Genomic DNA, 17,845 nt, shown 5'->3' on the forward strand with positions numbered 1-17,845 from the left:
TTGAGTGATTTGTATATATCGTGCTATTTCTTAAATCTAACATATTGTATTGTTAAATAATCTAGTCTGTTTCTGTTACTGTACTGGAGCAACTGTAACCCTCAGTTATTTCTTTAGGGATTAATAAAGTATGCTGATTCAGATTCATGTTTATGAATTCTTTATAATCACCCATGCCAGGGTGTGGGGGACTGGCCACCACCCAAAATTTGGGGGTAGTTGGGACTTCCAGTCAATCAGTCAATTAAAACAGATTATTAAAGATTTCAAAATCTTATTTGGTTTTCATATTTGCCTATATTCAGCGATATCAACTTTAATAGCAGGAAATTAACTAGGCATATAATTCTTTTCTGTCTTTTTTGCCATACTAATGTTTATGCCTGATCTCAGTTGCTTAGTAACACACAATCTGTCTACAGTGGCACCTGGCATCTCAGCCCTGCCCTCCACTCCAGCAGTTTGCATATAAACAAGGACTTGAATTTTATCTTGATTCATTTGGCCACCTAAGCAGTGTTGACTTACCCTGTAAACAATTCCCCATTTTCCACCTGTGCAGGTACACCAGGGAAAACCACTCAGTGCAATCACAGTGTCAATTCCTGCTGATTGCTGGGCAACTCCAACTGACCAAAATTGGAAAATGTGGTCTAGCCCAGAGAAACTTTAACAGCAGCAGGAGTAGCAGCAGAGGAGTTTGTTGTTCATGTTTCTTTACTAAAAAGACAAGGATATCATTCTGTGTTGCACAGTTGTTGTTGCTCATTTACATCGCTATTTTTAGTCACTTTTCAAGTCCAGTGAGTCAACTCAACCTTTGGTGCTCACTCAGCCAATCAGTCAATAGATGTGTTTGTAGGTCAGTGCTTTTATTTAGTCACAAGCCTAAAGGTAAACATATACGAGAATTGAGTGGGTGGGCGTTCTGGTCATCATTAAATCATTACACCTTTAATGTTTCTTGTCCTTTGTCATTTGGTGGGTTTTCAAGTAGTTATACCACAAAAGCAACGTCTCACAGTAACAATGGGCAGAACAATCTAGATTGTTGCTGAGGCCTGGGAGGAGCTCTAGTTACTGCTCAGGCTGAAATCTGATCACGAGTTACTAGGACAACATAGAAACAAAGAGATTTTCCTTTTCGCTCTCACGTAGAACACGTTTGCCTATTAAAATCAATGGGTCAAGTGAGTGTTAGTGCATGCCATTTTCATACTACCCCGTGTATCTTATACCTCAGTATATATCTGATTTAAATCAACCATGATTAGTTTAAACCATGACAATAAAGTGATGGATTTACAGTGCTGTGGAAAATCTCCAGCCACACCCATTTCTATTTATTTACCTCCAAGCAGCTAGACTTTCTTGGAATTTTGAAAAGTGCTCTTGAGCAATAGTTTTCAATACTCTCTGAAGGTTTTTTAACATTTTCTTTTAGACACTGGCTACTTTCTCACTAATTTTCATTTCTTTAATGAATGAAAGATAATGCAGTTTCATGGGTATAAAATTGTATTTTGGCATCAACAAGAATATTTCCAAAGAGCTATTGGTAATAATAATAATAAAAACAAAACTTGGTGTATGTCAACGTGATGTGCAGGGTGTCCTTAAAAAATTGATAAAACTGTCAGGCCTAAAACCTATAGCAGATGAACAGCATTTGTCTTTAAGCAATATGAAGAAATCCAGCAATAAGAGATGCCTCTCGCCCTCCATCTACTGTTCACTGAAGCCTCATCAGAAATCTTCTCACTGGAAGCGTGGATGTCAGGAAGCCATTCTTAATGAAGGGAAACAAGGAGAAAAGGCTACACAATAACTGGGCTGAAAATCTGAAGCAACTTATAGAGGGATGAATAACAGTAAGTGTCTACAGCCATCTGTAAAGCCTGGTGGAGGCTCTGTCATGTTTGGGACTGCATTAGCCATTGGTGTCTAATGCGATTGGTCAAAAACCATGGAATTATGAACACAGAAAAGTACAATCAGATTTTGAATAACCATACATACCATCTGGAAATATTTGAAATGGAAATGGCTTCAATTTCAATGTGACAATGATCCCAAAAACAGATAACGCAGTAAAAGCATACCTAGATAGAAAAATGCACAATGGACCACTATCAGTCATGGACTGGCCTCCACAAAGCCTGGGCTTCAATATTACTGAGTGTGTGTTCATCTTAACAGAGAACAGAACAAGAGACAGCCAATATCCAAAGAAGAGCTTTGAATATCATTCAAGATGCCTAGAGAACTATTCCTGAAGACTGCTTAAAGAAATGACAAGAAATGTCGCCTAAGAGAGTTCAGGCTGTGTTGAAGAATAAAGGTGGTCATACCAAATATTGACTTTCAAGCTTGTGCAAATGTCCACGTCTGTTTGCACTTTTCAATAAATTGCTGAACTCTGAAGAAATGGGGGATGGCTCAAGACTTGCACGGTATTGTATATACTGCTACAAAAATACTTTTACCTAATACATATTTCAACCAACAATTTAGTGCATGTGGTTTAGAATTTTTTTTTATTTAAAGCAAAAATAAATAATTTCATTTACTATTGCAAACATAATCTTTCTTTCACACAGCTAATTGCCATTGTTCAAACTCTCCAGCAGAGCTCAGTCGAAGTAGTCTTCTATGTCAATGTCAGGGTTAAGCAATTCTTCTCCATATGGCGTCAGATCCATCTGGTTGAGTATCAGGTTTTCAAATGTTTCTTCCAGGTCTGTTTCTCCAATAAGCACTGCTCCCACCATCCTCCCTCCACTGAGAACAACCTGGAACAAACATTTAATTGCAATGAGATGGACAAAATATTGATATTAGCTAAAGACTGTATACAAAAGACAAAGACACCCTGGCAGCTCCCATTGATTTCTGGGTTCCAGATTAGCCTTTGGTGATTTTAATTTTGAAGACTGAAGAAGTTACAATGCTGTGAAAAAGTATTTCTGCATGTGCATGCACGCTTCAGTACAGGCAACTTTAAAGCCCTCCCTTCAGCACTGTGCTAAGGTCGTCAGTCTGATACAAGCCTGGATTTTGACAAGGCCACTCCAAAACCTCTATTTTGTTTTTCTCTCTAAGCCAGGGGTGTCCACCTTCAGGCCTCAAGGGCTGGTGCCCTGCAAGTTTTAGATGTCACCCTGGGTCAACACACCTGAATCAAATGATTAGTTAGTTACCAGGCCTCTGGAGACCTTAATGTTAAGGAGGTAATTTAGCCATTTAAATCAGCGGTGTTGGATTAAGGACACATCTAAAACCTGCAGGACACCGGCCCTTGAGGCCTGGAGTTGGACACCCCTGCTCTAAGCTATTCAGAGGTGGACATGCTGGTGTTTTGGATAATTGACCTGCAGCATAACCAAAGTGTGCTTGAGCTTCAGGATTTTGTGAGAAGAAAAAAAATTCATGTTTCCATCAATTACAGCGAGTCGTCCTAAAGCAGCAAAGCAGTCCTCGACCATCACACTACCACCACCATGTTTGACTGGAGGTATCATTGTCTCTTTATCAAATGCTGTATTAGCTGTACGCCAGATGGAACGGGACTCAAGCCTTCCAAAAAGTTAAACTTTTGTCTCTCCATTCCACAGAATATTTTCCCAAAAGTCTTGGGAATCATCAAGATGTTTTTTGAAAAATGTGAGATGAGCCGTTTTCGACAGCAGTTTTCACCTTGGAACTCCATTTGTAGATAGTGTATACAAAATGCAGCTTTTAAATGATGACTATGAAGCTATCCAAAGCTACCTGGCCCTGTGTGAAAAATGCTTTTGTCCTGCCCTTGTTAAGCCATGACATAGTTTTCAAAAGCTGAGTTAACTTTCACAAGCTACATCCAGGTTTGTTTACTGTCAGACCTGTTGAAACAAGATGTTGTTTGCCATGATGTAGGCTGAAGTTCTCAAAAACAACACATCATGTCACAATCTAAAACACTCGAGAACAGATGAGAGAAAGTCTTTAACATCTGTCAGTTTGGGAAGGGCAATAATGCAAGGTTTTATTTTCTAAGGGTTTAGGACTCCACTCCAGTGAGATAATGGCAGGGATAGCCATTAATACATTCAATTCAATTCAAATTCTTTATTGTCCCAAAAGGGAAATTAGTTTAGCAGCAGGATAAAAGTAAACAAAACATAATATAAAATGACAATAATAGTAATAGAAAATCCCAGGACGGTTATATGCCATGTAGGAGACAGGATGCAGTAGGGACAAAAGAAGCCTTGAGTCTTTTGGTCTTCCTCAGAGGTACTCTAAAACGAGTGGCATCAGCATGAGATTCAAAACACAGTTTATGGTCAAGTACCACACCTAGATATTTATAACTCTCAACGATCCCAATATCAGCAGTTCTAATGATAGTAGGGGATGAGCTATAAGAGGACTTCCTAAAATCAATAATCATGTCTTTAGTTTTTGACACATTTAGTGAAAGGAAGGACTCATCACACCAATCCACAAAATCATCTACAATCTGCCCATGGCCTGACTCGTCCCCCACCAGAAGACTGACGATCACTGTGTCATCAGCAAACTTCAGGATGTGTCTGTTCGTGCTCGGGTTATATTTGTCTGATACAATTTGTGTGATGATCTGAAACATGTAAGTTTGATAAATATGTCAAAATAAATAAGTAAAAATTCAGAAAGGGGGCAAATACATTTTCACAGCACTGTAAGTACCAGTCCTTTTACCATTTACTGTCATCACATTGTTTATCCCTGCAGTTTCACCTTGACATACTCCTGGCCTTTAGTGCAGCGTACCAGCAGCTCATGGTCTGGCCCAAGCCCTTGACTATTAAACTTTCCCAGTAGGACCACCTGTGGAATAATCAGAAGGAGACATGTTTTTTAAAAAGCACTGTGAATCAACCTTGAGGCTAAAACCATGCGGCCCTGTGAAATCACCTTGAAAAGAATGAAAACCTTTCCACTTTGCATAGTTGATGTTTAACCTATTAGTTATCATTTAAATAACTTTGCTGCACTTTAGTAAAACATCTCTTACCTTGTAGTTGAAGAATTTAGTAATATGTGAGAAGAGTTCAAAGCAGAAGTCCAGCTCCACTGGTTCTGACAGGATGTGTGCTGCCATGCAACGGCCTGCATACCAACCCATCTGACGAGCTTGCGTCCATAAACGCATCTGTACACACAACACATACACAGTGTTACATTCAAATATGCATGACAGTGCAAATATGACAGCTGCTCTCCACACTTTTCTAACACTGCGCAAAGTGTCTTTACGTAACATGGTGTATGAAACGTTACAGCCTACTTTTCTTTTTAGCAAAAAATCTTTATGTGAATGTATGCGATCATGTTTTACAGGATGACTACAGCCATAAAAAAGCAGAATTAAACATTTTCTAAGATTAAACTAACAAAATAAAATACACCGTGAGGAGAAAAAAGGAGAAAAAAATTTCCAAAGTAAAGTAATGAGTTTAAAAATACTGACAAATGCTTCTTAATTTAAAAAATAAAATCCAGATATAATTATTTTCTTAAATAATCTCTCCTAATCTCATTTGTTTAAAGTTTGAAACACCTTCACCATGCAGTGCCGTTAGCTTTGCAAGCCTGTTCAAGCGTGCGCTTTCTCAAACCATTTGTCATTAAACTTGTCGTTAAGTCAGCGAACTGAATTACTGCTGGCACACTGGGTCTAAACTGACACCTTTCAGTGTCGATTAAAACTCACATCTATCACAGTTTCACAGCTTGTTTCACAGAAAGAAATGGAAAAGTTTTGTTGTATTGTACAAACTACTGAGAATTCAAATGCACGGGGATATTGTATCATATCTATCTAATAGACTCCAATTTGTGCATGTAAATGGAGAGTCCTCTTCACACACTGAGGTTAATTATGGAGTTCCACAGGGTTCAATGCTAGGACCAATTCTGTTTACATTATACATGCTTCCCCTAGGCAGCATCATTAGAAGACATAGCATACATTTACACTGCTATGCAGATGACACCCAGCTCTATCTGTCCATGAAGCCAGATAACACACACCAATTAGTTAAACTGCAGGAATGTCTTAAAGACATAAAGACCTGGATGGCCGCTAACTTTCTGTTTCTAAATTCAGATCAAACTGAGGTTATTGTACTCGGCCCTGAAAATCTTAGAAATATGGTATCTAACCAGATTCTTACTCTGGATGGCATTACCTTGGCCTCTAGTAACACTGTGAGGAACCTTGGAGTCATTTTTCACCAAGACATGTCCTTCAACGCACATATTAAACAAATATGTAAGACTGTGTTCTTCCATTTGCGCAACATCTCTAAAATTTGAAATATCCTGTCTCAGAGTGACGCTGAAAAACTAGTTCATGCATTTATTACTTCCAGGCTGGACGACTGTAATTCATTATTATCAGGATGTCCAAAAAACTCCCTGAAAGCCTTCAGTTAATCCAAAATGCTGCAGCAAGAGTCCTGACAGGGACTAGAAAGAGAGAGCAGATTTCTCCTGTTTTCGCTTCCCTTCATTGGCTCCTGTTAAATCCAGAATTCAAAATCCTGCTCTTCACATACAAGGTCTTAAATAATCAGGCCCCATCTTATCTTAATGACCTTGTAGTACCATATCACCCTATTAGAGCAGTTCGCTCTCGCTCTGCAGGCCTACTTGTTGTTCCTAGAGTATTTAAAAGTAGAATGGGAGGCAGAGCCTTCAGTTTTCAGGCCCCTCTTCTGTGGAACCAGCTTCCAGTTTGGATTCTGGAGACAGACACTATCTCTAGTTTTAAGATTAGGCTTCAAACTTTCCTTTTTGCTAAAGCATATAGTTAGGGCTGGACCAGGTGACCCTGAATCCTCCCTTAGTTATGCTGCAATAGACGTAGGCTGCCGGGGATTCCCATGATGCATTGAGTTTTTCCTTTCCAGTCACCTTTCTCACTCACTATGTGTTAATAGACCTCTCTGCATTGAATCATATCTGTTATTAACCTCTGTCTCTCTTCCACAGCATGTCTTTATCCTGTCTTCCTTCTCTCTCCCCAACCGGTCGCAGCAGATGGCCCCGCCCCTCCCTGAGCCTGGTTCTGCTGGAGGTTTCTTCCTGTTAAAAGGGAGTTTTTCCTTCCCACTGTCGCCAAAGTGCTTGCTCATAGGGGGTCATAATTGTTGGGTTTTTCTCTGTATCTATGAAGCGCCTTGAGGCGACTTTTCTTGTGATTTGGCGCTATATAAATAAAATTGAATTGAATTGAATTGAATATAAAGAAGCCTTGCAAACAGTCATATCTGGGACAAACTAATCTTGTTTCACTAAAATCTGTCCAATTGTCTAGAAGGAGTAGTGAGTGTTGTGAAAACTGTGCCTGTAAAATGACCCATAAGATCTCAATCTTGACCTTGAGCACAATTAAGATGATTAGCTGCTCATTGTGTCCAGAAGTAGCAATTCCTAGGACTTGCGGATGGACAGATGGATGCTTTGCCCTGGCATAAGCTAATATATCTAATTATCTAACTTTTAATTGTTTTCCACATATAGAAGCTGCTTAAAACAGAAACAGTTGCTTGGCATTATAATTTTGTTTTAAGTCAAAAATCAGGAAACACATGGTACGCTACTTTTTCTAATTTTTACACTGGATTACTTAAACGACATGAGCAGTACGTAATGTTTAAAGGACAAAAATGCTGCACTGTAGATTAACTGACTGTTTTTTTACCTGCTGCCACAGAGGGCTCTGCTCCCAGCACGCAGTGCACACGTCACCTGCAGCGTACACATCTGCCTCGGATGTCATCATGTGATCATCTACTTGTAGGCCGCCATCGTCTGCAACCACAAACTTTCACACAGAGAAATGATCAGCACCAGTAATAAAAAAACAAAACAAAGGAAGATGTAGTACATATAAGTAAATCAGAGTGGTTGCTGTAGACTTTACACTAACTTTGATGCAGTGGCACTTTGCTGGAAATCCAGCAGCTTTACACAGGCTGAAAAACCAGAGTAATGAAAAAGCTCACCTATGCTTTACTGACATCTAGAGGCATTAAAACCACATTTCCACTTACAAAAACAGATAAGCCGTACAAGTAGGTCTCATGCAATTTGCCTTGCAAAACACTGAACATTACATCGAAGTGAGCAGACACGAGAAGAGGTAGAGTGTGTACTATTAGTGAGGCTGAAAACACTTGGGAATCAAGAGGGAAAAGGCACTTTATGTGGGAACATGAGTATTTAATGTAGCATAGCAGATACAGTCATGAAACTGTGTGCAGCTCAACAACTTTTGGTAAAATCTAACACGGTACTGGCCAGACGCATGACCGTACGATGAATGACAAATGGCACGAACGCATTTAATAATAATGCAAAACAACAACGTTCCCAAAGCCTGGAAGCTCTGGCAGAGTCACTAGGAATTTCCACTTTGCATATGGATGAGTTTTCTTACCGTGTTGCCTTGGAGAAAGGGCTCAGTGTTTGGAACGACACCTGTGGCGCTGACAACAAAATCGCAGCCAAATGTCTGGGCATTAGTCAGCCGGACGTAAACTGGCCAGTCTCCTACTCAGACAAAGGGCAGAGTGTAAAAAAACAAACAAAAAAGTGAGCAAGAAAGGAGCAGGGTTAGAGAAAAACACAGAGCAGTAAATTTAATCCTCACCACACTCAGTTCTTAGTGTTTGCTCTGGGGATTTATGAAGCTCCTCACAGGTGAAGATCTTTTCCACCTCACACTGGTACTCCACTGAAACTCTGTGGGACACCTGAGCAAATGCCAGCAGTGTGAGGGGATTCATCAGAACAGGAGGACAGTATGACAGGATAAACTGTGTGCTACACTCAGGCTTTTATAAACTACTAAATGTGTCTCCTACCATTAAACAGTGCAGTGAGCCATACAACACATTATTTGATATTTAATCCCTGCCAGTAAAGTAAGTGTGGATTTGTGACTGATGGTCAGACAAATTATTGTTGTGTTGCTAACCCGGGGACTCACTGAGTCTAGTAATCCAAAAGTCTGTATTTTGAAGATTTTTAAATTTTTTTTACATAAGCTACAACCATTAATTTCAGCCTTATGAGGCTAGTATTATTGCAACCAGGTTGAAATGGTTAGTAAAACAATGTTAAAAAGAAGCAAAAAGCAACTTTAGAACCTAATACTGTTAAACTTTTAGATTGTCCGCTTGTTCAGCATTTCGTGTAGTTGTGAACGAGGTTAGCAGTAATTCTGTGCTGCCTCACCACCACAGCCTACGTTATTTTTGTGTGCCGAAGTGGAAATAACCACTTCCCCATTTCTCTCACTGCATTTTTGCCATGTCTGAAACAAACAACCTTACATCATCTGTTAGAGATTTTACTGTACAGTCACAGTAAAAAGAAACCCTCTTTTAGGTTTAAGGTTCGACATATCAAGACAGATTAAAAATCATCTGAGCAGATCTTAGAATTAGTTAAATACGCGATCACATGAAACACAAAACTAGTGTGTGGAACACCACTGCTTACTGCTTCCGTATGATTTAAGAGGGTAAGCAGCAGTCAGGTGCTGCTGATCAAATGCAGATGATTAACTCATCATCAGCAAGTGTGAGCACCTTTCTAAAAGCAGGGGTTTTGGCAGTTTGTAGGTCTGGGCTTTTAGGTCTGTATTTATGCAATTTTGTGACCTGATATGTAAAATCTTAGATCTGACAGACGGTGTACTTTCTTTTGACTGTGACTGTATAATGAGGAGACATGGCACTGAAACAAACCTGAATAGAAATTTATGGGAAGAGTTCTGTAACATCTCATAGTGGTTATCACTGGGCCTGTGTGTGTAGAATTTGCATGTTGTCTATGTGCCATTTGACTGTTGGAGGAGTCAAAAGATTTACATGATTGGTTAACTGATGATTTTAAACAGGCCACGACAGTCAGATAAAGCTTTTAGAATAAAGTACATTATGAATGCACAGTTAAAACTGAGTGGTCAGCATGACTGGAAAAGAAGTATAACCTGGGTGAAAAAGCTTTTTAAACCTTATTTGCAATGTTAGCAAAATGTTTTAATCCTTGTTTAATCACATTTGACTTTCTACACTTGCAGTTCAATGACATTAACTTAACTACTAAAATAAAAAATGTTTTTCCATTATAGCTGTTGAGTAGCAAGATAAGGTTCAAGAGGGATTTTGATACTATGAATCTGATAATGAACCAACAGAAGGTACCTGCAGCTATGCTATTAAGTTAATGGGCGTTAGGGTGTGAACCCATTTAGCTGCACTGCAAAATATAACAATAGGTATCTTAGAAAGGCGGAACAACACAGAGGAAGTGACATGCATTTAGATAAAGATCACAAAACTAATTTCCCAAATTAACTGTACTGTTTTTAAGTTAAAAACACATTCTAAAAATTCAACTACCACAGAAACAGAACATGTAAGACATTTTAGGACCTTGTTCAAACAGAACATTAGCCTTTTTTTTTTTACTCCCCACAGACTTCAACCACGCATACAGGATCTCACCTGCTCTGCTCCTCGAAGAGCTATTCCTTCATGCCAGTCAGGACCCAGGGCACTTCCAGAATCCGTAGGACCGTGACCGTACGCTTGTGAGCTTCTATCTGAGAGAAGACAAACATTTGCTTTATATACTTTTTTCTGTACTAAAGGAGAGAAGAGCAGAAGTGTAGAACAGGAAGGAAAAGAAAGAACCTGCTGTGAAGATGTGTGAGCCTCCGGGAGCTGCTTCCTCTGTAGTGAAGCGAGGCCTCTTACAGGGGGCAGCTGCCTGGGGTTTGTCGGCCTCAAGCGATGGGATGAGGAATTGTGCTGCTCCTGCGTCAAAGAATGTGTTTCCTATGGCCTTGTCCTTTACCGCCCAGATCACCTCACAGCCTTCCACCTCATACCTAAAGATCACAAAGTTCACAAGTACTCAGTAAAGCATGAATAACTGTGGGCTCAAATGGCATTCTGGCTACAGCAGACTTACACTAATTCCAAGGCAATTCCTCCATTCCCAACAATAACAATCCTCTTAGCTTTGGATAACCTCTTCTGAAACTCCTTTAAAAGAACAAAGAAAACTAGTGACACATCTATGTTTAAAGGTTATTAATAAAACACAATCATTTACAGACAGACTATGTGCAACTAATGCAGATGTAGAAAATACACAAACACCCTTTTTTTGTTCAGTGAAACCAATAAGATCTTACAGAAGCTGTAATAGCTGAAATTCAAACACTGTTTAGTTGTACAGGAGCTCAAAGGGTTAGTAGACTGGTAATTAGTCGCTAATGCCACATCCAGTTAAGTAATATCACCTTAATGAAGACCAGAGAAGAGGGACTAAAATACAAGGACAAGCAGTCAAGCTGTTTTCTTTGGACAAACTGTTTGGTGTTACTATGAAAGTCTTATGAGGTTAGTTTCCTCAGGAATTTCAGACCCACATGCTACTAGCTACACAAACATCCAGAAGATTTGGCTTGTACCTGAGCACTATCTGTGTCCCGTATCCCCAGCACGTAAGGGTTGTCCTGGGTTAGCAGCTTGGGTCTGGCACCGCTGCAGATACACAGCTTCTTGTAACCAAAAACCCGGCCATCTGCAGTTTCCACACACTGACGAAGAGAGGAGCATTACATGGGAAATGGCAATCAATTGTGAGCTTTAACTGTTTTATCTCACAACCTCAGTTTCTTGAAAAAAGGTGTGATTTAAACATAAAGGTCATCTTTTAATCCTCCTAGCCTTGTAAGCATTTAACACATTTGCCTAACACACAAAAGATCTTAATTTACGATCCAGGAGGAGACGCAAATCCCTGAGAAGGGGTTGCAATGTAAGAAAAAATCTCATCAAACCAAATCTCATCCTTAATCCTTCGCCCCATGTTCTTTTTGTGTTGTGTTATGCAGGCCATAACACAGTTTTCTTTTCCAGCTGAAGATCTGCTACACTCACCTTTATTAAAGCTCTCAGCACCTCTCAAGTCAAATTAATTATTGATAATCCTAAAAGCTGACGTCTAAAATGAAGGCACAACCAGTACAGACTGACCTGCACGACAACCTTCACTTCACTTTGAGCTTTGATTTGGCTCATTATCTTTGATTACGAGACATGTCACTAAACTCGTAACGAAGTGCTTCAAGGAAAGCAGCAAACTTTCATATCAGGCAAACTATAACAACATTGCGTAACATTTATATTTCAATTACCACATTTAAAAAATTGCTTGCATATTTGCAAGTTATGATATAAAACGCAGTCTCTTGACTGTTATGTTGATCATTTATTTTCATGAGACAGAGGACGCACCATCTCCTCTGTTTTCCTAAAGAATGATGCAGCGTAATGGATAAGCTAAAGGAGGCACCGTTCATTATAGTGAAATTCACTATTGTACTGCAACAATAATCTCATTCTTGTTCCATGGAACCTGCCCACCATATGTCCACAAGGTGGCAATAGTACACAGTTAATAGTAAAGTGCTTGTTGCATGAAATCAGTTTGCACTCTGCTATAATTACAGTAAGTAAACAACATGTGTGGCCTTTGCTGTCACATATGCATCCTACATGCGGCCAAACCTTACATGTGACTTTGTGTGGAGTGATTTAACAGCAGAATGGATGATAGTAAGGTTGGGGAATTTTTCTTCCAGAACACTAGATGGTTGCTCCTCCACGTCAAACTCTTCCAGTGTCCTGGACACCTTTGAAAGGAGGACAGTGGAAAATTACAGCATTAAAAGCCATTCAGAGAAGTGATAAGATAGCCTGTTGATAGTCAAACCCGAACAGTAAAATACAGTGTGTCCATGATGATCATATTATGTTTTTAAAGGCAGCTTGTATGTGAATCATAATGAATCATCATAATGAAATACTGATTATTTCTTTTTTTTAATACAGTTGATGACTTAAAATACATGAGCGCATGCATTTGTAACGTGGGAGTTTGTGAGAACAAATCCATAACTCTGTCAGAGATGAAGCTCCCACTGAGCTACCGCCACCATCATCGTCATCAATGTCCCTCTGACCTGCTTGTAGTTGGTCACTGCCTTGATGTGGGGACCTGCAGTTATCAGAGCCACGTCAGCGGACAGAATCTGGGACGACAGCTGTCAATGTAGATTAACATGTACGTTAAGTAGCTACATGGCACACGCATTGTACTAGCAAAGCTTTTACATGCCATTCATCTCATTTCACCTGCTCCACACATGTCACGCCAGCGATGCCACCCCCCACGACCACGAACTGAAACGTTTTCTCTTTTTTATTTTCCATTCTTCTGAAATGATCAGCTAACAGAACCTAGCTAAAACCAGACCCTTAGTATTCTGAAGACGCCTAAATTTGTTTTAACAGTCAAAAGATTTCTCGGACACTTTCCGCCATAACGAGGAGACGTCTGCACACATTAGAAACGTGGAAGCCCAACTGGCTGTCGGGCTGAAATATCAAAAATACTTTAAAGTTATTCTCGAAGAAGCGAGGTTGATTTAGCACACATGAGACTGATGCTGCGTTTAGAAAGCCTCGGAAATTAGAAATTTTAAAATTAAAAAGACATCATTTACGACCTCCGCACGCTTAACATTTTACAAATATGAAACTGAATCCACTTGGAGTTAAGTGAGCAACTGTCTTAAAAGCCATTAGTGAAAAAGTTCAGTGAAATATTATGAAATGAATGAACTTTGATTCTAATTTAACAGATTTAAAGGACTGTTAGACAGCTAAAATCGATATAGATAGAGAAAGTATGGTTAACTTTTAAGGTGCTATTTTGTTTGGATTTTACGTAAGGTGGAAGTCACAGTTAAGTAATCTTACCATATTTTGACATTTCTCTGGGTTGGAGAAGAGGAATTCCGATTTTCGGGTGTTTACGAATGCAACACGGCCACAGTATTGTAACTTCCGTGTTTATGCGTAGCGACGGCAAGCGACAGGAAAACCTATGAAACGCGTACATCTAGAATTTAGATTTTTTTTTTCTTTGCTTTATTTCATCGACGTGTGCTTGTGACATCTAATTCCTAAAGAGCCATGAATATTTTCCAGGAACGAAAATATATGTTTGTGCCTAAACAAAGGTATGGTTGACTAAGAAGCAGGACAGATTAAACATTTAATCATTTAAATTTTAGTCTTCTAATAACAGTGGGTTAGATTTAGAAATACCGTAGCCTTGTAGTCATTGTTTCTGCTTACTACCTAATGTTTTGTGTGCTATATACGAATTAGCTATGGATCACAAAATGTCTTGTACATACAGTAATGTGCAAACTTCTTAATTTTGTTACTATGTTACCCTACTTCCTTGTAATTTTTTTAGTGGTCTTGAGTAATAGTTCATCAGAAGTTTTTCTTTGGAAATTTTTTTTTTTTCACTCATAGCTGACCGTCTCCAGAAGATGTGTTTGTTTGTTAAGCACCACACCACAATGAATCATTCAAATGTAAAATAAAAAGTCACCTAACTCGAGGAATGAACCAGTGTTGTGTCTACACATAACAACAAAGAACTAGTTCGTATTAGCAGCACTGTTGCTATCAGCTAGTCTCAAAAACGTATTCCTTTTTTTTTTTTTTTTTTTTTTTTTAGCTTTTAGACAGAAACGTGCATATCTCAGCATGGTGTCCTGAGATATGCTCTTAAAGGGAGGGGAAAGCTGGGCAAACGGAAGAAAAGAAAAGAAGTAGTGACAGGCCCAAAAAACTAGAGCAGATGTACTGTATTTTCATTTATGTTTGGACATGTTTCAATAAATGTTTCTAATTTTCTGTGCAACATGTAAAGAAATATGGGGTGCCTCAAAATTTTTGCTCAGTACTATTGGATACATTTTACTTCCCCGTTTAATTGTTAGTGTTTGCGTCCATATTTTTTTACCTCTCTGTTTAATCTTTTTGTGTAAATAGAAACACAGTCAAAGAAGCAATAACAAAATTAAAATCAACAACAATAAAGGGTATTGTTTCAGATTTCAGAACCAAGGACAGCACTGTTTGTTTTGTTCAGAAGAGATCTGTCCATAGCACTGAAACAGGGTGGAGGTCATTGTTTGGAGACAGACTGAGTTTTGTACCCTGTTTTTTGTGATTGCAAATAAATAATATATAATATAATGAAGATCTCTTATGCAACATGTATGTGTCCACGTAAGTCCCCATTTGAAGATACAAATTCTTGAAACATTCTTTAAGAAACTCAGAGAAAAGGCTCAAACAGCTCGAAACAACCAGCTTGTATTAATATTTTGGATTACATTCAGATATTATTAAGAGAAGTGATGCTACACTGGCCTTAAGTGTAGCTCGCCTGGTCTCTGGATAAAATGACCCTCTGTCTTATTGTTGTTCATCAATAATTCTTCTTCTTATTGTTATTATTATTAATAATATTTGCATCGTTATTTCATTATATTACATATTAATGAAGCTTACATTCTTTCTGGTTATATACAGTCAGTCCTTTAGTTTTAATGGTTTATGTTTCAGGGCATAAGACAAATAATCTATTCCTTATTAGATCTTAAAAATGTGAAGACTACAACCTCAGATAAACTACAGAACATGACCTGTTAGACCATGTTATTATTTATTTAACACCAATTAAGCCAAAAGCTGCTCATTTAACTGCAAAAGCAGTATGTGAAAAACCAATAATAACTCAGATTAATGGTTTCCTGTACGACAGGCTTATGAAGAATATCTTTTGAGTTTCTTCATAGGTTAGAATTTAGGCTTCAAGTTTTCCATTTATTTCACCTTTATTCCCTCAATCATGTTGTCATATTTTAGTCTCTGTGGTAGGTGTTTTTCTGTTTGTCATACATCCTGTTTTTTGGGGATTTTTTGGTAGCGCTTCTCTTGTATGCATTGGATTTTAGCTCCCTTGTCTTACTATGGCTGTTTAGTTTTAACTGTGTTTAGTTTTTAACTGTGTACTCTCGAGTTTCCCATATTACCTCACATGCCTACTTAAAGCATCAGTCTAGTCTAATTCTTTGTCTCGTTGAATTGCTGCCAACTGTTACTTCCTGGCAACTGAAAAGTAGTCAAATATCCAGCCAGAATAATGCCAGGAGTGTGTTGATGACTACCAAAGAATCTGGTTGAGGTGCAACTTGTTGCTCTTTTCTTTACTTGTGATATTCATATGTGTTATATTTGCTGTAATTTGTGAAGCTCTCTTGGCATATATATACATATATAATACATATATAATATATATATATAACAATAACACTTTCAGCATCAGAGAAATTAATCATTTTAGTCACTACAGAGACCCTTTATTACTGTAAAAGACATGTAAATCAATTTAGTAGCGAGAGGAGGTTAAAGTCCTTTGTTTTGAATTTTGGTGGCACAGCAACCTTCTTGTTTATATTGAAACACAACTGTACCTTTAATGCCACCGATCAATGTGGTCACCAGGCCATGAATCAGATCTAAAATTCCATCAAAACATTCATCAACCGTCATTACCGCAGTGATAAACAACCCCGCAGCAGATAGCAGTTGCAGTGCCATTTGTGGTTTTACATGAGGCAATCGACAGATCTTGACATGATCCCCATTCACCGTCAGAGTGTTTGGGGGATAATGGCTGCATTGTTTTTGGATTCATCAGCAAAAGCCGGCATTTGTTCTATTTTTGAAAAACCTTTTATGCAGGTGCTAACCGTGCATGGGAGTGTTGATGTCAGTGTCTGAGATGATTGGGTCGCTGCTAATCAAACAGAGGTTAATGCTGTGCGTCATACGTCGCCTCTTGATATTCATTACCCTGAATAACCTCTGCAGAAAGGCAACACATGACTATATGGGAATACAGTATTTGTGGCAATTACTAGACTTTTACTTAGCTTAGAATGGGGAACTTTACCTATTCATGTATCTTCACATCTGCATGAGAGAAAGGCACCAGAGCAGGAGTTTTAAAAAAGAAGTGAGGAGATTTATTTACAGATTACGTGAAAGCTAAGCCATCCATCCATCCATCCATCCATCCATCTATCTATCTATCTATCTATCTATCTATCTATCTATCTATCTATCTATCTATCTATCTATCTATCTATCTATCTATCTATCTATCTATCTATCTATCTATCTATCTATCTATCTATCTATCTATCTATCTATCTATCTATCTATCTATCTATCTATCTATCTATCTATCTATCTATCTATCTATCTATCTATCTATCTATCTATCTTTAATGTCACATCATTCTTTAGTTAATTCCCTCAGCAGGTGGGAAATTATAAAGGAGAAAGTGAAGAAAGCAGAACCGGCCTAATGAAGAGGGCCATGATGATGATGATGATGATGATGAAGAGCTGTGAATCTGATTACACTGTAGCATAAATCAAATTAGTCACCTGAAGTATATACTGTGCAATATTACATACTGAAGGTTACATACTGAAGTAAGGTACAATATAAAAACTATAAACCTGCACTCACTGGTCACTTTCTCTGCTACACCTGTTCAGCTGTTCCTTAACACAAATATCTAATCAGTAAATCACATGGCAACAACTGAGTCTACTCCTGAAGTTCAAACCGAGCATCAGAATAAATATGACAGTGACTGTGAGAGTGGCATGGTTGTTGGGACGGGAGAGGCTGGTCTGAGTATTTCAGAAACTGCTGATCTTTGGGATGGTCCCAAACATCTCTAGGATTTTTGTAGAGAATGGTCTGAAAAATATAAAACATCCAGTTCTCTGGGTAAAAATGAAGATAATGGCCAAACTGCCTCGAGCTGATAGGAAGGGAACAG

General features: G+C 38.6%; 1 protein-coding gene across 1 annotated transcript; it reads right to left on the reverse strand.

Annotated features, from left to right (window-relative positions):
- Positions 1-1,565: 1,565 nt before the first annotated feature.
- Positions 1,566-13,568, reverse strand: pyroxd1 (pyridine nucleotide-disulphide oxidoreductase domain 1). Its single transcript, XM_080887577.1, has 13 exons — positions 13,251-13,568; positions 13,079-13,159; positions 12,629-12,748; positions 11,522-11,650; positions 11,017-11,090; positions 10,737-10,933; positions 10,548-10,645; positions 8,684-8,786; positions 8,471-8,583; positions 7,733-7,855; positions 5,039-5,176; positions 4,762-4,851; positions 1,566-2,792 (listed from the first exon to the last, which is right to left on the reverse strand). Exons 1-13 carry the CDS (start codon positions 13,326-13,328, stop codon positions 2,634-2,636), a joined length of 1,503 nt encoding a protein of 500 aa, XP_080743703.1. The 5' UTR covers positions 13,329-13,568; the 3' UTR covers positions 1,566-2,633.
- Positions 13,569-17,845: the final 4,277 nt, after the last annotated feature.

This window comes from Rhamphochromis sp. 'chilingali', assembly GCF_963969265.1.
Source record: "Rhamphochromis sp. 'chilingali' genome assembly, chromosome: 7".
NCBI classification, from domain to species: Eukaryota; Metazoa; Chordata; class Actinopteri; order Cichliformes; family Cichlidae; genus Rhamphochromis; species Rhamphochromis sp. 'chilingali'.

Excerpts from the sequence above, each read along its gene's own strand:
- pyroxd1 (XM_080887577.1), bottom strand. The coding sequence starts at position 13,328 with ATGGAAAATAAAAAAGAGAAAACGTTTCAGTTCGTGGTCGTGGGGGGT. Across the intron at positions 10,934-11,016 it reads GGAATTGCCTTGGAATTAGT|GTATGAGGTGGAAGGCTGTG; the intron begins GTAAGTCTGCTG and ends TGTGATCTTTAG. Across the intron at positions 8,787-10,547 it reads CTCTTCGAGGAGCAGAGCAG|GTGTCCCACAGAGTTTCAGT; the intron begins GTGAGATCCTGT and ends GCATTTGCTCAG.